The sequence below is a fragment of the Thalassophryne amazonica genome, chromosome 6 (genome assembly GCF_902500255.1).
Source record: "Thalassophryne amazonica chromosome 6, fThaAma1.1, whole genome shotgun sequence".
Taxonomy (NCBI): Eukaryota; Metazoa; Chordata; class Actinopteri; order Batrachoidiformes; family Batrachoididae; genus Thalassophryne; species Thalassophryne amazonica.
Window position 1 is genome coordinate 42,635,593 of NC_047108.1, and position 23,960 is coordinate 42,659,552.

Below are 23,960 nucleotides of genomic sequence, written 5' to 3' on the forward strand. Positions count from 1 at the left end.
CTGAGCACTTCATGACTCCAAAAGCTCTTCCCTGGTGTCTCTACATTAAAGACAGAGGAGCCATAAATGTGTACATCACTTAACAAGATAAACACAAACACTTCTAAATTGTTAGCTGGCAAAGGTTTCTGGAAAATAAGGATTTGGTTTTATAGATTACACTATGTAACACAGTTTTTGTTCCTGGCTTCTAAGTGTTATATTTCAACTGCTTATATCTAAAGTCTATGGAAAAATTCAGCACAAACTTTGATTTTATTTTTTTTAACGTTCCAGAAAGTTCTATAAGTTTCTTGAAATTTCTAGATAATTCTGGAAACTTCTAGAAAATTCTGGACAGTTCTAGCAGTTAAAGAATATTCTAGAAGACTACTCAGTAGTAGTGAAGGCGAATCGAGAATATTCTTGAAAACAAATTTCAAAATATCATTGTCCTGATCACAGAAGCAAAGTTTCTGTGGAATAACAGCTATTTTATATTTATTTAAGACATAACAGGTTAGGAAAACACACTGTGTACCCAGGAACAAAACAAAAATAAAAAATTGTTACATAGTGTAATTGGATAATTGGCCCTCTTTCTAAGGTCACCTACATGGCCTACACCCTTCTGGGGAAGGCGCTGCCATTTGACCTGGAAATATAAAGTTTTATAGTTACAGTAACAGTAGCCAGCAGCGGGTGACAGAGCAGATGATTACACTCTTACTGAAATGTGGGTTAGGAATTCAGCAGCTTCGTGGGGAAATTAAGACAGGAAAACCACTATGGTGATAGTGTGAAAGGGAGGGAAATGTTTAATATTGAAACTGTGTCCTGTACCCACTGTGGTACTCATACACCACCTGCACCGCATAGGTTTGACACATGCAAATTAATTTGTTCTGGTTCAGTGTGGTCTTAATGTTTGATCAGTTCTCTACAAAATTGAACTATTTTATTCTTAACTAACACGCAACCCTTTCACCAGGTTTAACGTACATCAGCTCCAAGCTGTTTGAGTTAAACAGTTATGACCTTCAGTTTGATCTTTCAAGGTCACTCAAGGTCAAAGCTCATGTGGCCAATCGAAAGGTGATATAATAAACAAGCAATTCCTGAAATAGGTGTTCAGAATGCCAGCTGTTGGGTCCCACTGGTCGTTGACTAGTCAACAACTAATATTGAGTGTAAACTAATAATGGCAAACCTAAGGAGTGAAACTCCAAATTGAGTAATTAAAAAAACAAACCACCAAACAAAACAAAAAAACCACAGAACTACAGATTGAATGACAGCATGGTGCTGATTTCACAGTGAGTGATTCTTTATTCTTCAATGATGGGCTCCTTTTTTTTTTTTTTATTGACTTTTGATTTCTCAAACCTGTGCCACAGACGCTCTGCCTCTTTCTTGGACAGAAATTCATCATATTTAAATGAGACATCTCCCTCCAGTCAACACTGAAGCCCAGTTCCCACTGTTTGAAGTTCTCAAAGTCACCAGGTATAATAAAATGCCCCCCCCTTCCCAAACACACACATCACTCTGTGTGTAGGGTATCTCCAGTCTTTCCAGCTGCAGTGCTCCTACTTTTCCCTCAATAACTTATCTTTGGGAAATTTGTGAAAACTGTACCCATCAGGGCTGCTGTTGCCAAATCCTCCCACAGCACACCTGTTCACCATTTTGCTGTATTTACCGTCAAAGTCTACCAAAAGTATTGATTTCAAGCTGAAAAAAATTGCTGTCAGAGAGATATGGAGGTCAATGTTTACTACTGACCTCCATTTCTCTCCGAAAATGGAGCTCGAGGTCGAGGAATGAGGGGACAAGGGTGGACCATTGTCTCAGATACACTGACCATCAATCAAACCATGGACTGGTTACGAGGGAGGCTGGATAGAGTTCAGACCAACCCAATTGGATCTCAGCTGTAAACTGCTGCTCCTTGCACGTGTACAGTCAAATGCTGCAGCTCCACATCTCGGTAGAGCTTTATTACTTAGATTGCTACCCATTCTTACAGCAACACCATTGCAGATACTGAGGGAGGTGCCGAAGAGGAGCATCACTTGACATGCCAGAGAATATCAGCTGCGACATTTTGTACATGACTCCCTCTTCTTGGGTCATGATCCAGCATGCAGCTGTCTCAGTATCGAGAACCCCAGCAACTGGCGAATTCAAAGTGGGACGTGCCGTTAGCTCATGTTTCAGGTCGCTGCTGCAGCCCACAGAATATTTTCAGGAGGTCGGAACGGGCAGGTTCTCTAACTGGGTGGTTGCCATCCAGGATTCAAGGCAGTCCTGGGTTTAACTGCTGTGTGGGGATCTGACCTGATGACCTTCAGGACGGTGTTCCTGTAGCGCAGATGGTCCGACTGGACGTTGGGGTTTGCCAAAGCTCTCCTCAGCTCCTTCACTGTGTCCTCGTTGCCCACATACGGCATGGCACCACACTTAAAAACAACAAATAAAACAACACACATTCAACACCTCAGGAGCGTAAACGCGTCACAAACGACCAACAACCTTCGCTCACACAGTACAACTTATGAGCAACTATGAACTTTTACATTTATTACTCGGGCGAACACGTAATTATTTAAGCCACTCTACACAGAAATGTTTCTTAAATTTTTACCTTTTATCACATCAACAACAATTTGCTTTGAGTCATAGCCAGCACTTCCGCATTTCTTCTTCTGCTATTTTACTACACGTGCTCTTTCACTGCGCTGCCCCCTTGTGGCTTGTAATGAACTAAATTTAAAAATACGCCCTACTTCAAGTCTGCAACATTTTGAAATGACAAAATTATTAATAGAAGATAAACTTTACAGTCATAACGTCACTCAAAATTTGAGTAGAAATAATTGATAATGATAGATTTATTACTTAGATTGCTACCCATTCTTACAGCAACACCATTGCAGTTACTGAGGGAGGTGCCGAAGCTTTATATTCTCTACACTTCAAAGTAGTTCCTGGTGGGTGTTGGACTAGGGCTGCCCCTTGTCACCAGTCCTGTTGGTGATTTTCATGGACAGGATTTCAAGGCTCAGTCAGACGTTGGAAGGTGTCCAATTTTGTGGCTTCAGAATTACATCTGCTTTTTGTGGATTATGTAGTTCTGTAGGCTGAAACTGAATGATGTGCACTGAGCAGGTTTGAGCCTCAGGGATGAGGATCAGTATAACTCCAAATCTGAGAACATAGGTGGATTGTCCCCTCTGGGTCAGGGGAGTTGTTGCCTCAAGTGGAAGAGTTAAAGTAGCTGAGGGTTTGTTCAGAATTGGGGGTAAGATCATGGAGTGAAGAAAGCTGAAAGCAGAAGACGAGGCTCGAGTCACCAGTTGATTTATGCTCCAATCTTCACCTATGGTCCATAGCTTTGGATAATAAAAACTAGCAGATATGAGGGTCCTCTGTCAGGTATCTGTGCTTACACAGCAACAGGGTGAGAAGCTCAAATATCTGGGAGATACTTGGAGTACAGCCGCTGCTTACTCACATTCAGTGACAAATTCAAGATTGCACAAGTTCAAATTAACACAAAACAGGTTATGTTTGTTCTCTGTGGTATATAATATGTGCCAAAACACAGGAAATGGGACCTAAAATTTCTAGGGGGAGGGATCTCCCCCTTCGTAAGGCCTTACTCGTTTGCAAATCCACGCCCCCTGCCCCTTACAAAATCCTGGAGCTGCCTGTGAGTCAGAGGTACGGTGTTTAAATGAGTGCTCTTTAAATCCAGACTCAGCTCAGTCTTATCAGCTGCTGTCCAAGCTGCTGATTCTGTGATCATGTACAAGCACATCTGGTACTGGTAACAAATCAGGTACAATCTTAGAATACACATATTGAGTTGAGCTATGCTCCCTTTAGAGGAAAAATAAAACCCACAAACTCAACATATATTGTACTTGTCATGTACAAGGACAGATGTATCATTTTGAGGAGAATGCCTGTTATCACACAGATGAGAGGAAATTCAATCACTTTTTAAATTTTATAAATTAATTTCTGCAACTAAACTGTTTGTCCTCCAAACTGTCAAGAACCCTGTGCAGTGTCAAACCAGGAACCCACTCTGTCGACATTTAAGTCAAATTCATTATAGATTTAGAGTAGCAAACTGCAATACAAATGTTTAAGATCATGTCCATGACTTTCACATGACACATTCAATCATTTTATTTTTCAGTGATTTTATTTAGAGTGAAAACTTTACAAACAGCTTGAGACCTGCAGCAAATGAGCCCGACCCCAATCCAAAGGCAAACATCCGCTCTGCCCGCCCCCGCTGAATGGGGTTTAACAGGCAAAGCTTCATAAAGCAGAGGAGTGGAGGGACTTAGTGCTGGAAGGCATTCCTCCTGACTCCGCCCACTGGCTCAGAGAAAGCTGCTCAACCCTTCCTCTGGCCTGGGTGGGTGGAGCCAGGTCCCAATGAACCAGTTATTTTTTTCCCCCCCACACAAGATATAAATATAATTCAATCCCAAAACAAAGCCAAATAAACAAAAATAGATACCCTTCCCAAAAACCCATGCACCACCCCCACACCCCCCCACCCCCCACCACATTCACTGAAGAGATGATCACATTTATAATCCATTTTCATTACTGAAATTGGAAAGAATGGTTTGGAATGTCTGGAAAGTTTTGTTTTCCAGAAACCCCCCACCTTTTTTCAATGGTCAGGAATTTTTATAAATAAGCAAGTTTTTAAAAAAGCATGAAGCAATATAATGTAATCACACTGAATTTAACTGTAAAATGGTCAAATTTAAACAGATGTGTACAGACATGCTGTTTCGTCCTTATGTCACTGGGAGGAGGAGATGGCGGTGATTTTGTGCTGAACCTTTAGGCTGAAAATTGCAACAAGACTGAAAACAAAAAGGCACGGGAGTGCATTAGCTGGGTGAGGCAATCTAAGACAGGTTGGAGACGGGGGCTGGGCTAGTGTTGCTGATGTCCTGATTTGCTCCTTGGCTTCCTCTGGGTGGGACTTCGATAATACGCGGCTTGTCGATGATGCGAGCTCGGCGGTCACCTTTCTCCACAATGCCAATAATCCATGCTCCGCCCACTGAACCCTGGCCACCAGCCCCGGAGGTCTGGCTCTTCATTTCGGAGCAGAATTTGGCTGCCTGCTCCCTGGGAAAACACACCAGTAACCCACCTGGAGAAAAGAGGAGCAGGGAGGAAATGCAGGGTCACAACTGAAGGTTACTGTAAGAAACTGCTTCACTCTCACACAGACTCTAAAACAAACCTGCCTCATATGACCTCCTCTGATTCTGAGGTCAGATAGTCAAAGGGCAAATGGGGGGGGGGGGGGATCCTAAAAGATGTGGCAGCAATTCCTAAACAGTTAATATGATATTTTTGTTAAGCTCTTTGATACAGCTTAAAAGTCTACACCATAAACACATCGTGACCGTTTTATTTCAGCTCCACTGCGGTACAGATGCCTGCCATCGTCATACATGAATTGTGAGTGTGGACACCAGAGGTGGCGCAGAGTTACTGTCAGGTCTCTCGATTGTTTTGGCATTGCAGCTCTCAAGTCAACTCCCACATCATGATAGACACGCCAACTTGAGACTGAAGGCGCCAAGATGTGAGAGGAACTTGATAGTTACTTCCTCCCTCCTCAGGTGGTCATATTGCTAATTTATGGCCTCACAGCACTCAAATGTTATACTGTAAATTCTAATGTGGCCACTTACTTCCGCCTGCAGTTTGTATGAGGTTAAGTGTGATAGTGTCAGCACAAAGCATTTGGAGGATGGGGGTGTCAGCTGAAATCATTTTTTTAAACCAGCACGTCCGCCAAGTGTTGGGTATGTGGTGGCTAAACTGAACCAGGCCCAGGACTTGTCGGTTGTATGTGCAGCTTGTCTTGCTGCTCCAACAAAATAGCTGGAAAGATCTGTGGAGATATACTGTACATCTAGTTTCTTGCTTATTTGAATTATACCCAAGATTTTGCTTCCTTTCCAGGTAGTCCTTGCATTTTCTTTCTTCTTTATGTTTTGTAATTCTTACTTTATATTTCTCTGTATTTTGACAACACTTATTGTATGAAAGTGTGTAGTCCCTATGAGAAGATGTACATTTTTCTATATTCTGTTTGTGTTCAATTAAAAAAAAAAAAAAAAAAAAGAATCCACGAGTATGACATGAACTGAGTGCCATAAACATGTGTTAAATCATATTACAAGGGGAATTTCCCAAATTCAAATTTTTACTGCATTGTTTGTTCTCTGTATCTAAGTAATAATAATTAAAAAAATCCCTCCATCACTTCTTTCTGACATCAGACGTGCTGCTGTGGCACTCTGATCAGTCTCTCCTTATTATGAAATAATGCTGAATTTATGTAGAAATGATTGTTGTACAAAAGCTTCAGATATCTGTCGCTGAGATAGCTGATGACTGAGTGCAGTTTTAAGCAGAAACGAGGTGAAAATCTGAACCGCCGCTGACGCTCTGAAATGATGCACATGCAGCGAAGGCAGGGCGGGCCGTTTTTTTTTTTGTGTGTGTGGGTGGGGATTCAGTCAGCGACACCGGATCTGATCCAGATTACAAATTTTGTGGCCATTTAAATTTAACATTGAAAACTCCATTTAATGTATATTTTATATCTTAAACGCACCCCAATCACTTTCATATTTGAAAGTGAGGTGCAGACTTGCACTCACTATCACCTGACAAAACTTGATTTGGATTGTGGACATTTGAATATTGAAAAGCCCATTTTGTGTACATTTTGCATTATATCGCAATCAATAGTGCCTCAGTCACAAATTTTTCTGTTATGGATTTACAACCCCAATTCCAATATAGTTGGGATGTTGTGGAAAATGTAAATTAAGAGAATACAATGATTTGCAAATCCTCTTCAACCTACAGTAGTGTTCAGAATAATAGTAGTGCTATGTGACTAAAAAGATTAATCCAGGTTTTGAGTATATTTCTTATTGTTACATTGGAAACAAGGTACCAGTAGATTCACACAAATCCAACAAGCCCAAGCATTCATGATATGCACACTCTTAAGGCTATGAAATTGGGCTATTAGTTAAAAAAAGTAGAAAAGGGGGTGTTCACAATAATAGTAGCTGTTGACGCTACAAACTCAAAACTATTATGTTCAAACTGCTTTTTTAGCAATCCTGTGAATCACTAAACTACTATTTAGTTGTATAACCACAGTTTTTCATGATTTCTTCACATCTGTGAGGCATTGGTTAGACCAGACCTGGGCAAACTGCGGCCCGGGGGCCACACGCGGCCCTTTGCATGTCTCTGTCTGGCCCTCATGAGGTCTGTGATTATTATTACATATATTAAAAATGTCAAGCTTGTGTGTTGTAAATCATTAGAGAGGTTTATTTAGGTATATTTCCATATTATTACAATAATAAAAATTACCTATAAAAGCTATTAAATACGTAATTTTTTATAAAATTTGTAATGGAGACAGCTGAGTTATCGATGGTGTGGCCCTCGGACATAATTCAGGTTCACTATGTGTCCCCTTGTAAAAATTAATTGCCCACCCCTGGGTTAGACAGTTCACTCACATTCGAATCATATCAATACAGTTCTAACAAAAGTCAAATCCCGTATAAGCTTTCTTTATCGCAATAAATCCTCACTCACTCACTCACTCTGCCAAACACCTCCTGGTCAAGATGACAGTTCTCCCCATCTTTGATTATGGAGACGTCATCTACAGGTCTGCTGCTAAATCCCTTCTTCACAAATTAGATGTTATTTACCATTCTGCTATCCATTTTGTTACTGGTGCTCCATGTCACACTCATCATTGTAACCTGTATTCATTAGTCAACTGGCCCTCCCTTCACTCCCGCAAACTGGTCCACTGGTACCTTCTCATCTACAAAACTAATTGGGAAAACTCCACTATATCTTCGTTCTCTTCTTCTGATCCATAATTCTTCCCGTACATTGCGCTCAAGCAGTTTAATTAATCTAGTTGTCCCTAAAGCCCGTACTTCCTTTGGTCGCTTCTCGTTCCAGTTTTCCGTCGCAAATGACTGGAATCAGTTACAGTTATCACTTAAACTCAGCTCGTTTGTTTCAATCAGTACCTTTAAAAATTCATTGCATTCTCTGGTCCATGATCAGTGTACCTGTTTTTAACCTGTTTGGTTTGATGTAAACTGGTGATTCTGTTTATTTTGCATTGTGTCTTTTTATATGAATGTTTGTGTTATGTTTTTTGTGCTGTCTGCTTACGCTGCCTCTTGGCCAGGTCGCCATTGCAAATGAGAATTGGTTCTTACCTGGTAAAATAAAGGTTAAATAAAATAAAAATTAATTTTGTTGGTTTGGCATATTCAACTGAATACACTACAAAGACAAGATATTTAATGTTCAAACTGATAAACTTTGTTTTTGTGCAAATATTTGCTCATTTTGAAATGGATGCCTGCAACACATTTCAAAAAAGTTGGGACAGGGCAAAAAAAAGACTGGGAAAGTTGATGAATGCTCAAAGAACACCTAATTGGCAAGAGGTGAGTGTCATGATTGGGTATAAAAGGAGCATCCCCAAAAGGCTCAGCTGTTCACAAGCAAAGATGGGGTGAGGATCACCACTTTGTGAACAACTGTTTCTCAACATTCAATTGCAAGGAATTTAGGGATTCCATCATCTACAGTCCATAATATAATCAGAAGATTCAGAGAATCTTGAGAACTTTCTACACGTAAGCGGCAAGGCTGAAAACAATGAATGCCTGTGACCTTCGACCCCTCAGGCGGCACTGCATTAAAAACTGACATCATTGTGTAAAGGATCTTACCGCGTGGGCTCAGGAACACTTCAGAGAACCATTGTCAGTTAACACAGTTCATCACTACATCTACAAGTGCAAGTTAAAACTGTACCATGCAAAGCAAAAGCCATACATCAACAACATCCAGAAACACAGCTGCCTTCTCTGGGCCTGAGCTCATCTGAAATGGACAGATGCAAAGTGGAAAAATGTGCTGTGGTCTGATGAGTCCATATTTCAAATTGTTTTTGGAAATCATGGACGTCATGTCCTCTGGACAAAAGAGGAAAAAGACCATCCAGACTGTTACCAGTGCAAAGTTCAAAAGCCAGCATCTGTGATGGTATGGGGGTGTGTTAGTGCCCATGGCATGGTCAACTTACACATCTGTGATGGCACCATCAATGCTGAAAGGTACATCCAGGTTTTGGAACAACACATGCTGCCATCCAAGCAACGTCTTTTTCAGGGACGTCCCTGCTTATTTCAGCAAGACAATGCCAAGCCACATTCTGCACGTGTTACAACAGTGTGGCTTCGCAGTAGAAGAGTGCGGGTACTAGACTGGCCTGCCTGCAGTCCAGACCTGTCACCCATTGAAAATGGGTGGCGCATTATGAAGCACAAAATACGACAACGGAGACCCTGGACTGTTGAACAACCGGTCGTACATCAAGTAAGAATGGGAAAGAATTCCATCTACAAAGCTTCAACAATTAGTGTCCTCAGTTCCCAAACGCTTATTGAGTGTTGTTAGAAGGAAAGGTGATGTAACACAGTGGTAAACATACAACACTGTCCCAGCTTTTTTGAAACGTGTTGCAGGCATCCATTTCAAAATGAGCAAATATTTGCACAAAATCAATAAAGTTGATCAGTTTGAAAATTAAATATTTTGTCTTTGTGGCGTATTCAATTGAATATTGTTTGAAGAGGATTTGCAAATCATTTTATTGTTTTTATTTACATTTTACACAACGTCCCAACTTCATTGGAATTGGGGTTGTACCTACACTACCAAAATTTGATAGAGGTTCTAATTTTATGCCTGTTTGTCGTCCAGTTATCAGTCGGAAACCAAGTGCCAAAAACCAATGACAAATTGTGCATAGCAAAGATAACCAATGTTCTGTGAAAACAAGAATTCAAAAACAGAAAAAAAAAAACCAAAACAAAAAAAACAAACCTAAAACCACAAAAGATCTTTAAGTGCATGACCTAAATACATTATCCTGACATTTGATCACACTAATGTATTTTATGAAAAGCCACATCTAACAGGACACTGACCTTGAAAATTTTTTCCAGGGTAAAAATTTATGGAATTGGAAACTAGTGTTGGCGGAGGTTTGAGCTCTACGAGTGCTGTGCTCTAGTTTGTTTGTTTTGTCTTCCATGGTGACAGGATTTTAGTTAGTGCTACAGGTTGTCATCATAACATTAATTGGGGTGCAGATTACGTGTCTGACGTGACGCATGCTTTTGGCGACAGCAGGACACAAAATAAATATCTTTGATAATATATGTATCATTTATATTTTCTGCTTTCGTGAAATGGTTACACCTAAAATCACCCTGGATAACTGGAAAGAAAATCACATTTTAATCTGTTACCTCAGCTTCATGAAATGCAGGTGGTCTGCTCTGTGTCAGCCTGATCCCGTCAGATCTCAGGAGCTAAACAGTGCAGGATCTGGTTAGTACTTGGATGGGAAACCTCTTCGGAACACCAGCGGCTGTGTGTGTTTCTCCAGGTAAAACTGGTGTTGCATCAGGAAGGGCATCCAGCGTAAAACCTGTGCCAAACACCGATGTGATCTGACTGTGTCCGCTGTGGTGACCCCGAACAATACGGGAGCAGCTGAATGGACAACAACAACCTCATCTTCATGAAATGGCCCTCAGATTAACACCCCAACAGCGGTCATTACAGACATGGTCCGATGAAATATTTTGTAGTCAAGTTGGTACAAAGCTGACACAGCAGTGAGAGCACCCGATCAAAAACACTTTATCCTGGTGACAAGTATTAACAAGACACAAAAACCTTTAAAAATGTTCAATGAATGTTTCCAAAAGTCACCAACAAATGAATCATACATATGCATACATAAAGTTGATGATCTCATTTCCCCGAAAATTTAATAGAAGAATAAAAAAAAGTTTAGAAATGCTACAAGTGTTATTAAGACTTTAAGGGGCAAATGTCTTCGTAAAAAAAAAAAAAAAAAAAAAGTCATGTCCAACTTCAAATTTTTGAAGGGAGAAAGTAGTATTGCTGTGTACATATTGTTTTGAGAACATAGAGGTAAGACTTGTTTGTCAATGTACCATTCTATACTGTTAGCCTACATACCTGACGTCTCAGCTGATGTACCCTGAATCAGGTTGAAAAGGGTTCCGCAAGCTTTACTGATGGCTGCCATTTTGGCTATGACTGGCAGGTTGTGGATGACAAAGGACACCTCATTTTGTTGTTGTGCTGCCAGATTGTTGGCGTGGCCAAGCAAACCAAAACCAGTTACATCTGTTGCCGCATGGGCCTGGAACTTGTGCATTAGACCTGCCGCTGAAGACAGAAAAACAAACAAAACCAAAAGACAAATTTAAAAGACACAGAAACCCAACTCTCTTAAACAAACAACAACAAAAAAAAACAAAAACAACTCTTATTCAATACTAAATCACAGCTCCAAAATCCAAAGAATTTTTGAAAGGAATAGGTGACTCCACCCCACCAAAAAAATAAATAAATCACTGATGGAAGGACCTCAGCACAAAGAATAAAGGGTCGTGTACCTGTGCGATTTAACGTTGCCATGGAGAACATGGCTTCCTGATAGGCCTCTTTAACTTCATCTTTGGTAACAACAAGCTTGATCTTGTTCCATCTTTCTGGCTGGTGGTGGCAAATGGAGGGAAAAAAAAAGATTCAGAGATGTGAACTCAAAAAAAGAAGAGAGTGAGAGATGTAAAACCTCTATTGTGAAACAGTGAAAAGCTACACATTAGCGGCTGACCTGATCGAGCCACTGATGAGCATTAACAGCCACTTGTGTTCCCAGAGGTTTAGTCAGAACCAGGACATCGCCTGCAACAGCGCCATCTGGCCTGGAAGGAAAACACACAAATATTGTATTGTTTTCTATACTGGTGAAAGATACACAACAAAGCAATGAAGTTAAATTCAGTAACAGTACTTATTTTGCTATGCAAGTGCTTGGATTTACTTAAGAATTAGAGAGCGAAATTGCATTCAAAAACTATCTTCAGCCGGGCACACACTACACAGTGATGTGACAGGAATATGCCTCACACTGAGACCACAGAGAAACACAGACAGTATTGTTGCAGATGTACTGCTGAGATAAGAGAGCATCACAGCAGTTTGAGCATCTTCAAAAGTTCTGCAATTTAACTGGCACCGTATCATCATGACATGTATTGCATGGTTTTACATACGCTATTAAAAGGCAGAGAGGAACAGCGCAGGAACATGCACAGACTGCATTTGCATGTGATACACACATAATAATGCACCCACCCGTGACAAATGTTCACATGACCCATAAAGGGGGGGGGGGGACATAATGGTGTGCACTGAAAGGACTCCAATTCTAAAAGGAGCACAGATTAATTTGTCCAACCATGGTGCATTGGAGTGGCCATGCATGCATGTGACATATAATTCATTCCATTTGGTGTTTTGCAGTTGTGAATCTCACGCTGCCTCGTGGTCCGTGACTCATGCGAGAGATCAGTTTCAGCAGAGTTCCTGTTCAGGGCACAATGTAAACAAATGTTGCACAGTATGGACAACAAGACAACATCAGGGCATGGCAAAAGTCCATCACAGGTGCTACACCTCCTCTAGATAACCCTCTCAACTTGGGAGAACGTGTCATCATCATAATCGCCCATGAATTCGCTGGATCAACACCATCCACATCCTCGCTTTGCCATCGTTTACATACGCTGCAAGACGCCGGAACTCTGCTGGCACTGCGGTGCATTCTGGGAAGCGCAGGGGGCCACCAGGAGCATTATGGGAAACAAAGTACCAAATGGTTTGGTTAATTTGTACGCAGGGAATAAATTTGGCAGCGTATACAGCCAAGACACTCATTCTTATATGCATGCAGCCGAGCACAAAAAAAAAAAAAAACACTATTCTGTGATTAATAAAGGCATTCCGTGTTTGTTATCTACCAAACTACACAACAGTAACATCTGTCACTCATTGTCAAACAATTTTTCATGGTGAACTTGGCACAGTCAGTGTACAAATTAATAAGAGGCCAGAACAAATCAATTAAATTGCGCAAAAAAATTTGGGGGGTGGGGGGTGGAGGAGGAGACAGTAACATTTCAAGCACTTCATTCCCCCCGGTATCTGCATGGATCACAGATGAGACCACAACCTGCTGCACAGCTGTCTCTCTCCTCCTCTGCTCCACCTCGTGGAGTGGACTACAAGGGCAAACACCGATACGTGTTCAGTTCTCCTGTAATACACCTCTGTGTTGTGGTGATGCATCTATAACATGGCAGCATCATCGTGTAGTGTAGGGCCGGCTTTACAGACATGTCAGCAGTTTTATTTAACTCACATTATAATCTCATTAGGCTGGCAGACGACCGAAGCTACTCCTCCGATGATGAGCCAGGGATTGACCACAGTTTGGCCACCAGTCACCGAAGTCCCTCCTTCCTCTGCTGCATCCCTAAATCCTCGCATCATCAATGGCATTACACGCTCACGCTCCTGGGTCACACAAGCACACACATGTAGCATTATCGCAAGATACAAGCTATTACTTCATGTCATTTTAGAGTCCACAAAATACACAAAAGAAAAAAAAAAAAAATCGCAAGTAACAGCTCTGGCATCATGGAAGACAAACCACTACAGGTAGCGTGTGGATCAGACCTAAACTCGACTAATTTTGAAAAATCACAAAAACTGCCAGCTACAAATTAAAAATCAAGACTTTGGTTCAAAACTGTACCTTCTCATTCATCTTCTGGCTGACACTCAGAAGCATCAGCATGTTGTCACACTCTGTAATTCCCACAGCATAAAGATCACTGAGGACATTAGCACAAGCTATCCTACCCTGAAAGATATACAAAGAGAAAAATTACTTCAGGAAAGACAAACTATCCAAAGTGTATTGGCTCAATGACATTTCTATATCATGAGCTGTCTTTTAGCAGGTATTTATCAACTTTTTTCAGTTTCAGAATTGTTTTTCAGATCATTTTCACAGAACATTGGTTATCTCTACAACGCACAATTTGTCATTGGTTTTTGGCACTTAGTTTCCGACTGATAACTGGAAGATAGACAAACAGGCAAAAAATTGGAACCTCCATCCAATTTTGGTGGTGCAGGTTAATCCATAACAGAAAAATGAGTGACTGAGGCACTCTTGATTGAGATATAATGCAAAATATACATCAAATGGGCTTTTCAATATTAAACTCAAATGTCCACAAAATCCACAATCTGGATCAGACTTTGTCAGGCGATAGTGCGTGCCAGTCTGCACCTCACTTACAAATATGACAGTGAATGGGGCACATTTGATTAAGATACGAGGTCTGTTAGAAAAGTATCCTACCTTTTTTTTTTTTTTGCAAAAACCTGATGGATTTGAATCACGTGTGCTTGCATGAGCCAACCTTGAACCTTCGTGCGCATGCGTGAATTTTTTCACGCCTGTCGACTGCGTCAGTTGCTGGTAAGCAGCATTTGTGTGAGGACGTGTGTAGTGCTCTCGACGGAGTTTCATTGCAAGGAAAATGGCGGAACAACTGGAGCAGCGCTACTGAATCAAATTTTGCCAGAAACTGGGCGACAGCCAGGTGGAAACCATTCGGAAGATTCAGACAGCTTTCGGTGGCTTTTCAGTCGTGTGACTATCCGAGAAATTGTGGAAGAGGTGGGCATCATTTTTCGGAGTCCAGCAGAGTCCAGAATGTGCCGAAAAAGTGCTGATGTCCACCTCTTCCGCAATTTCTCGGATAGCATCACCACAGCGTTCACTTTGGAAATGATCTGGTCATTTCAGCATGTTGATGGCCGACCGGAGCGTGGCTCGCTCTCCACCATGGTGCGGTCGTCTTTAAACTGGCTGTACCGCTCCTTAATCTGTGTGATGCCCATAGGATTGTCACCGAAAGCCGTCTGAATCTTCAGAATTGTTTCCACCTGGCTGTCGCCCAATTTCTGGCAAAATTTAATTCAGTAGCGCTGCTCCAGTCATTCCGCCATTTTCCTTGCAATGAAAATCCGCCGAGAGCACAACACACGACCTCACTCAAATGCTGCTTGCCAGCAAATGACGCAATCGACAGGCATGAAAAATTCACGCATGCGCACAAAGGTTCAAGGTTGGCTCATGCAAGCACACGTGATTCAAACCCATCAGGTTTTTGCAAAAAGTGGGATACGTTTATAAAAGACCTCGTATAATGTAAAATATACATTAAATGGGATTTTCAATGTTGAATAGCTATAAAATCTGTAATCTGGATCAGATCGAACTTTGTCAGTTGAAAAATGATACCATCCTCCTTTTTGACAGAATTTTTGAAAATTCCTTCAATGTTAAAGATAGTGATTTTTACAATTTTCCAAGATTCTGACCTATGATGTTGAAAACTGAATCAGTTCTTGCCTATCAGGATATGAATCCTCTGTAAAAAAAAATTGATAATGACATATGAAAAATTGTGGGTTACAGGCTGTTCACAAACAAAGAAACAAACAGGAGTGACATCATCACCAACATCACCTGTAAATAAGGTTGTGGGTGTAAATACATAACCTAAAACCTCTGTTTGCTTCAAAAGGAAAATAATTTTCAGAAATATTTTTAACATGAAATTCTGTTTGTGAGAAACATTTTTTTTTGGTTTGGTTTGTAAAAATAAGGCATCTTATGAATGTTGAGCAAGCGCTTCAGTTATTTTATTTATTTTAATTGGAGAAAGCAATTTTTTGGGCTTCTGATGTGCACTGGACAGGATTTTTATCCTCCCCCCACAGAGTAGCACAAATATAATTTCTGTGGCATTTTATTGCATGTAAATAGCCACAAAAAAGCCTGACGCATTTCCTGCATTTTAATGTGAATTATTGTGCTACATTTTTACATAGATTTTTGACATTTACAATTCATATTTGCATTCTAAGTTATAAAAATGGTTTGTTAAACATATTTCTGGTTTTCACAGTAAAAACTACTTTTTTTCTTATTCGAATTTTAGGTTTTGGGCTGGATTTAGGGTCACTATTTTAATGCAATATGTCATAATGAAAGAAAAACTCTAAAGTCACAAAGGTGAGGTTGTGCTGAAAAAAAAAAATGACACCAAACAAGGCCAAGTAAACTGTTTTTAAGGTAAATTATGAAGGGAAAACCAAAAGTAATTCAAAATGCTCAATAATACCCAAGACTCCAGAGGGTTAAGCAAGTTATTTAAATGCAGATTAAACAAAGGCATTAGACAAGATAATAACATCCCCCTGCCACAGAATTACATTCTAAAATCAGTTTGACACTCACCATCATGTATGGATCCTCCACCAGAGGGTAGAAGAAGTCTGTAGTCTGTACCAGAGAAAGTCCTCCATGCCTCAGAGGGATCACACAACAATCCAACCCTATTCCTGTAAACACACCACCACCATTAAATGTGACTAACACTTTTAGAATTTTCTATGTTGTTTTCTATGTTGGTTCATTATTATGGCACATTCAAGTTGCATGCGCCTCATTAAAGATTAATAGAAAAGAGCCTTCAGGAGCGGGACATCGGAGTGGTAATATGGCGGCCTGTTTGCTTCAAAAATATTGGCCAATGAGCGATCCAGTAATATATAGAGATCAGTGGAAATGCAGAGGAATGCTGTCAGCCGAATAAACCTGCTGAAAGACAACAAGCTGCCTCTTCTTTTAAGACAAGTGTAACACTGGTAATAAACAAAAAAACAACTCCCTATAGTATCAATGCATGAATCTGACATTTATCCATTAAACCTATACAGACTAGGCATGTGGAGTTTAATTGATACAAATTGGTATCTACAACCCCTGGCAAAAATTATGGAATCACCGGCCTCGGAGGATGTTCATTCAGTTGTTTAATTTTGTAGAAAAAAAGCAGATCACAGACATGACACAAAACTCAAGTCATTTCAAATGGCAACTTTCTGGCTTTAAGAAACACTATAAGAAATCAAGAAAAAAAGATTGTGGCAGTCAGTAACGGTTACTTTTTTAGACCAAGCACAGGAAAAAAATATGGAATCACTCAATTCTGAGGAAAAAATTATGGAATCACCTGTAAATTTTCATCCCCAAAACTAACACCTGCATCATATCAGATCTGCTCGTTAGTCTGCATCTAAAAAGGAGTGAACACACCTTGGAGAGATGTTGCACCAAGTGGACTGACATGAATCATGGCTCCAACACGAGAGATGTCAATTGAAACAAAGGATAGGATTATCAAACTCTTACAAGAGAGTAAATCATCACGCAATGTTGCAAAAGATGTTGGTTGTTCACAGTCAGCTGTGTCTAAACTCTGGACCAAATACAAACAACATGGGAAGGTTGTTAAAGGCAAACATACTGGTAGACCAAGGAAGACATCAAAGCGTCAAGACAGAAAACTTAAAGCAATATGTCTCAAAAATCGAAAAATGTACAACAAAACAAATGAAGAACGAATGGGAGGAAACTGGAGTCGTCTGTGACCGAACTGTAAGAAACCGCCTAAAGGAAATGGGATTTACATACAGAAAAGCTAAACGAAAGGCATCATTAACACCTAAACAGAAAAAAACAAGGTTACAATGGGCTAAGGAAAAGCAATTGTGGACTGTGGATGAGTGGATGAAAGTCATATTCAGTGATGAACCTCAAATCTGCATTGGGCAAGGTGATGATGCTGGAACTTTTGTTTGTTGCCTTTCCAATGAGATTTATAAAGATGACTGCCTGAAGAGAACATGTAAATTTCCACAGTCATTGATGATATGGGGCTGCATGTCAGGTAAAGGCACTGGGGAGATGGCTGTCATTACATCATCAATAAATGCACAAGTTTATGTTGATATTTTGGACAATTGAAAGGATGTTTGGGGATGATGAAATCATTTTTCAAGATGATAATGCATCTTGCCATAGAGCAAAAAATGCAAAAACATTCCTTGCAAAAAGACACATAGGGTCAATGTCAATGAGCAGATCTGATTTGATGCAGGTGTTAATTTGGGGGATGAAAATTTACAGGGTGATTCCATAATTTTTTCCTCAGAATTAAGTGATTCCATATTTTTTTCCTCTGCTTGGTCTAAAAAAGTAACCGTTACTGACTGCCACAATCTTTTTTTCTTGATTTCTTATAGTGTTTCTTAAAGCCAGAAAGTTGCCAATTGAAATGACTTTAGTTTTGTGTCATGTCTGTGATCTGCTTTTTTTCTACAAAATTAAACAACTGAATGAACATCCTCCGAGGCCGGTGATTCCATAATTTTTGCCAGGGGTTGTAGATACAAACATGCGCGATGCGAGTGCATTGATTCATTTAGTGTGCAACGATTCAATTGACGGATTGAATAGTGTTGCATCGCTCGCTGCCTGCATCGATTTTTTTCCCAAGGTACACTGAATGTACCATGGACAGTTCAGGACACCAGAGCGGCCGTTATTTTTGAGAGTGTTTATCGAGAAAATGATTATCTCTCTACGCTGATAGCAGAATGCAGCGGATCTCCTTGAAGCAATGAAGCAGCGCTTCGGCCCACTGTTCACTGGTTCTCTGCTTCACTGGTTTTCAGAAGCGGCAAGTCCACTGGCATGAGCACCAGCCCATGTGTAAACTGAAGTTGTCCATCAGGTATAGGAAATGCTGATAATAATATCCTCTGTTTTGTGGGATTAAGTGCACAGCTCCAAAGCACCGCGCAGATTTCGGTCGGAATTAATAACTTCAGAGCGAATCGTCGTTTTTAAATCAAATGACACCTCTTTCCAAACGTTATAATACAAACATTACAACTACAACCAACCAAATCTGGGGTTTTTTTCCACCCAAAATGAGACATCCTCCATTTTTTTTATGAATTACATCTTGACGTGTAGCAGCCGGCTAGAAGAGCTCAGCTCAGTCTATGGAGTTACATTTGTGCCATTAATACCTGAAAGGAAATGCTTTTGACAAAACTACAGATTTTGTTCATTTCTATTTATTTTCAGAGATCAAGGATCCACCAGGTACATCAAGGATTCAGTAACCATGTACAGATTTGATTGATTTTTATTTATGTCCAGAGATCAAGGATCCAGTGACCAATTTCATATTTACTTTAAGACTCAATAAAATGTTGACACAGAAAACCTGTAAAGCCTACTTTTAGTGCACAGAAAATTCACAAAAGGTATTTGACAAGGATAAAGACAAAGAATCTCATCAATAATGTCAAAACCTTATCAATACCCATCCCTAATCGTGTCGCACCAAATCGTATCGCCTTGTGTGGTATTGAATCGGCATCAAATGCATATAAATTCGCATCGAATAGGGAACAGGAGTGAATGGTATGGCATCGTATAGAGGGTTGTCAATCACGTGACCGATTTGCTGCAGGACAGGTGCCGTCTCCATTCTGGATTACAAGGAGGCTGGCGCGTGATAGAAAAATGGAGAGAATGTCCGGATATTACGATGCTTTAAATCCTCAAGATAAAGCTATTTATCGTGATAGATGTGTAGCAGTTGGTTCAGTGGATCCATATCTTATACCATATAGTGAGTTTAGTGTTAATGTAACGAACTGGCCGACAGTGTCACACTGCGATACTGTGAACTAGGAAGCTGCCGACCAGGTCAGCCTCGCCGGCCTCCTGCAGAGCATCACAGCGGAGCTCTGAAAGCGGAGGTTGGTCTTGAAGTCCTGAGTGATTTCTCTCACCAGGCGCTGGAAGGGCAGCTTGTGGATCAGCAGCTCGGTGCTCGAGGACCACAATGTAAATAAGCATCCGTATTGGAAGCGTTCTTGTGTTATCCTCTGCAGTATTTTTTATGTATTGTTATATGATTTTATTGCCAAATAAAATAAAATTCTGGGAGCAGTGGATTTCTGTTAGCGGCGGATCTCTCACAGCGCCACGGTGCCGTGAGGCTTCTTCACACCGACGTTGAAGCTTCTGCAATTGTTCGCCAAAAGCACGAAGTGTATCACAGCGGCCACCGCGTCATAATCCAGAATGGCCGCGGGACACAAAATGACGTGACCGATACGTCACATGAAAACCCTCTGTTGTCACTATGGTCATGTAAACCTACATGTATTGCTATGTGATGAGATTCACATGCCTAATACAGACATTTACTTAAACGTTTGAGGAAATCTACTTAAGAACACCCAAGACCCTCTTTCTCCCTAAACTTGCTTTCATTTTGATCTTTTAATGGGCGGAACCGACTGCTTAAAAAAAAAAAAAAAAAAAAAAAAATCTATCCATAAAAAAAAAGAAAATTAGCTATAATTAATCCACAGCTACAATATACAGATAACCCTGATCATTACATAGAATTTTCCACAAAACTGGATAACCTTTGCAACCAGTGAAAAAGATTAACGACTTCCACGAGTAAAAGTTTGCAACTTGACCATGAACTTTTGAACTGAGGGCAGCACTAATATTTCTGCTGAGTCACTGCTAGCTCTCATATAACACCTCATTTGACCGCTGGTTCAACTTGGTTCTTTTCTGGAATAAATTTGCCAACAAAGCTATTAAAATGCATATACATTTTGAACCGCCACAAATATGTTGTGCGTTGCTCAAGTTGCCATTTGTCAAAATGAGTTAGCACAGTTAGCTACAGTTAATGCTAACAACCAACTGTCACTCCGACCGATGCGTTTCTAACAAGCTGTTGTATCAAAGTTAGCTCTGTTAATGCCAACGTCAATATTAACCCTCAGAACACCGTGATAGTACAGCGTGTTTTACCGAGACGAGGACCGGGCAACTGTTGAACAAAATCCCCCGCTTGGTCTCCGGCCTTTTCCGTGTTATCGGCACGGTCCGGCTCCAGTCCCGCCAGGAGTTTGAGCAGAGCCTCCTGCGGGACCTTGCAGCCTCATCCTTTCAGATCCGAATAAGCAGTAAGGCGGAAGCCGCGCTCCAGGCCGTGCTCCTCAGGTTTAAAAGGCTTGTAACCAGGTGGAAAACATCCTTCATTGTCCACAGCCTCTGCCGTGGGAGGTGGCGAAGTAGAGTCTGACATGCCTGCACCAAGCACTTCGAACACCTCAACAAATAAAAAGATGAATGGAGCTTTAGTCACTCAGCGGGGAAGCAACGTAAAATTTACCAGAACGCTGACGCAACTTCCTGTCCGAACTTTGAAAATAAAATTTGTTTAAAGCTACAAAGGTACCACATGCGTTCCTGAGTTCGTAATGTGCATGTCTAAATAAAATGTGGAAATTTCAAATGAAACGTTTTATACCATACAACTAACACAGCTCCGGGAATCGTTGAGGAGTTCCGTGCGAAGTATTTATTTTGAACACGCAACTGACGACTTCTGGTCTGGTACGACCTTTCGTTAACTTGACAATTACTAGCCGGCATCCCTGCCAGGTTTATCACTATCATTTTATAGACTGTATATTTCCATAATCAGCAAAAATATGAAAATGTCATACTTTGTGTTTAATACTACACCAAAAAGGTATTACAATAAACGCTGGTAAAGTGAACCAATGTTTCCACGCTGCTATAAATGCGTTCTCCCTTTGTACCACTTGGATCTTATTCACCACTGCACAAAAAATCAAGTCAGAGTTCACGAATAACTGGTTTATTTGGAAAAACTTGTTCAACAGTTTCCAACAATATTCTCTGCACCAAATGACAAACGATATTCACACAAACTTTAGCGGAACCTCAACGTTCTTACATTCTTATAAACGGCAAGGTGCCACAGGTAAAAAGAGCCACAGAAAGGTCTGTGAGGGGTCAATGTTCAGGTGTAAGATCTAGGATAAGCAGTGCTGTAATCAAAGGTCTACACAGGCACATAAACAGAATCATTAACTTTTTCAACAAGAGTATACCCACCTCTAACATGGAATAATACACTAACACTGTTTTGAGGTAATGTAGACAGGCAACATTTACGACAAACATTTTTATATACTTTCATTATTTAAAACTGACTATTCACATTATTTCTTGCACTTATGGAGAATAGTACCCCTCTGAATTAGCACAGAAATATTTCTTCTCATCATTATCTTTTATTTTCACATCACCATTGTTGGGAGCCGGCTGCCAAACAGGGATAAATAGCGGTTAACGGGCTGCGCTGAATAATGCTAATGGTAATCAGTGAGCCAGTACACAGTGTCTGTGTTGCACATATCGCTGTGGGATAGTAGTGAACTACTCGTATTTAGACCAGGGTTTGATTCCGCGTGTGCTATACTCCACCTCTCTGTGCTTGGACAAGATACTTCATCTGTACTGCCCCAATACAGCCAGCTATAAATTGGGACCAGCCTTGGGTGGGGAAGTAATCTGCAATGGACTGGCATCCTAACCAGGGAGAGCCGCAGACTCATTTGCTTCATGCTACGGTATTACAAGTACAGAGGTACTGGCTCAATGGGCCTCAAGGCCTGTACAGCATTTACTTCTTCTCACAGGAGATGATAAAGGGTTAGATTGTGGTTCAAGTAACAATTACTGTAAGTAAAAGGGGACAATACACTGTTGGCCTGACCTAATTAGACCAACTTCCTTGTACTGCTTTTCCATGCATGTAATAGGCAGTATGTGAATGGACATTTAAAAAAAAAAAAAAAAAAAAAAAAATTGTGTCACTCCTGAATTTTGACCATTTCTGAAGCGCACTGCATGCTTCTGCCATTAATACAGTGCTCTAAACCTGAAGCCTCAGAGCTTGTATGTTCTCCCAGTGCTTGCGTACATTTCCTCCAGGTGATCTGGCTTCCTCACACCTCCACAGACATGAAGATTCGGTGAACCGGTGACTAAATTGAATGTAGCTGTGAGAATGAGTCTGTCTATGCGTTGGCTAGGACAGACTCCAGCCATGACAAACCCATGATCCTTAACTGGAATAAGCAAGTTCAGAAAATGAAGGATGGATTGTATAGGGTTTCTGACTAGAATAGGGTATATTTTTCTGTTTTATGTCCTAGGTACAATTCTGGAATAGTTCTGATTTGCATACTACGCTGGTGTGTTTTGCTGAATACACCTCAGTCAGCTCCCAACAATCACCTTATGCCTCATCATAACTAATATTTACATCATGGATAATACAGTCAAATACAGTCCACAGAATACAGAGTAACTCCTCAGTTGCCGCTCCGTCACTCAAGTGAAGAGAAATAAGGATGACAAAAGAGTCCAGGATTATTGTATAATTACTGATGAATTTGTGCATCAGCATGCCATTTTCACAGCAAGCAATGCAGAAAACAGATGACTTGACTAATAGGTGCTCTGATAAAATAGTAATCAGCAAACAGATGAATTAAGGTGGAAGGACAAAGAATTTAACAGGAAGTGTTTATCAGTCTGGATGCATAGGCTCCCTTCCAGCTAGCGTTGTTTCATTTGCCATTAATATTGCAGTGTGACCATAAAGATGTGTGGCAGCTGTAGCTCGACAGGTAAAATGATCTAAAGGTCAAATTTCAATTATTCCTGTTTGTGATAATGTGACAACTTACATTTTCTGCAGTTGCTGTTGGCATGTTGTCTTTTAAATCAGTTTGGACAAAAGTCTCTGCCAACTGTATAACTGGAATTGTAGGTAAGGGGTTTAAGGTATATCTCAGGTGGTTCACTGAGCATGTGTAATAGGAGGTGCCTGAATAATAACTGGTAGGTGGTACATTTGGGTCAGGACGAACTGGAACAGCCAATTTAATAACACTTTTAAAAGACCTGTTTTACGGCACAGTTAAAAGAGAAATATCTTGCTTAACTGGACCTTCATTTGTTTCAATTGTTCATGCTGCCTAAATCTGACTGCCTTTTTCTTAATTACATTATATATACACACACATTTTGTTTTTAATTTTGG

General features: G+C 40.5%; 2 protein-coding genes across 2 annotated transcripts in view; both read right to left on the reverse strand.

Annotated features, from left to right (window-relative positions):
- Positions 1-2,714, reverse strand: part of ap4b1 (adaptor related protein complex 4 subunit beta 1) — a 94,498-nt gene extending 91,784 nt beyond the window's left edge. The window contains exons 1-2 of the mRNA XM_034172074.1: positions 2,627-2,714; positions 2,320-2,441 (exon numbers count right to left, since the gene is read on the reverse strand). Of these exons, the coding sequence (XP_034027965.1) occupies positions 2,320-2,432 (113 nt within the window). The 5' untranslated portion in view covers positions 2,433-2,441; positions 2,627-2,714. The remainder of the gene's footprint in view (positions 1-2,319; positions 2,442-2,626) is intronic.
- Positions 2,715-4,174: 1,460 nt separating this feature from the next.
- sephs3 (selenophosphate synthetase 3) lies at positions 4,175-21,208 on the reverse strand. Its single transcript, XM_034172076.1, has 8 exons — positions 20,846-21,208; positions 16,382-16,485; positions 13,817-13,924; positions 13,418-13,572; positions 11,828-11,918; positions 11,607-11,706; positions 11,164-11,376; positions 4,175-5,173 (listed from the first exon to the last, which is right to left on the reverse strand). The coding sequence occupies exons 1-8, from the start codon at positions 21,120-21,122 to the stop codon at positions 4,923-4,925; spliced, it is 1,299 nt and encodes a 432-aa protein (XP_034027967.1). The 5' UTR covers positions 21,123-21,208; the 3' UTR covers positions 4,175-4,922.
- Positions 21,209-23,960: the final 2,752 nt, after the last annotated feature.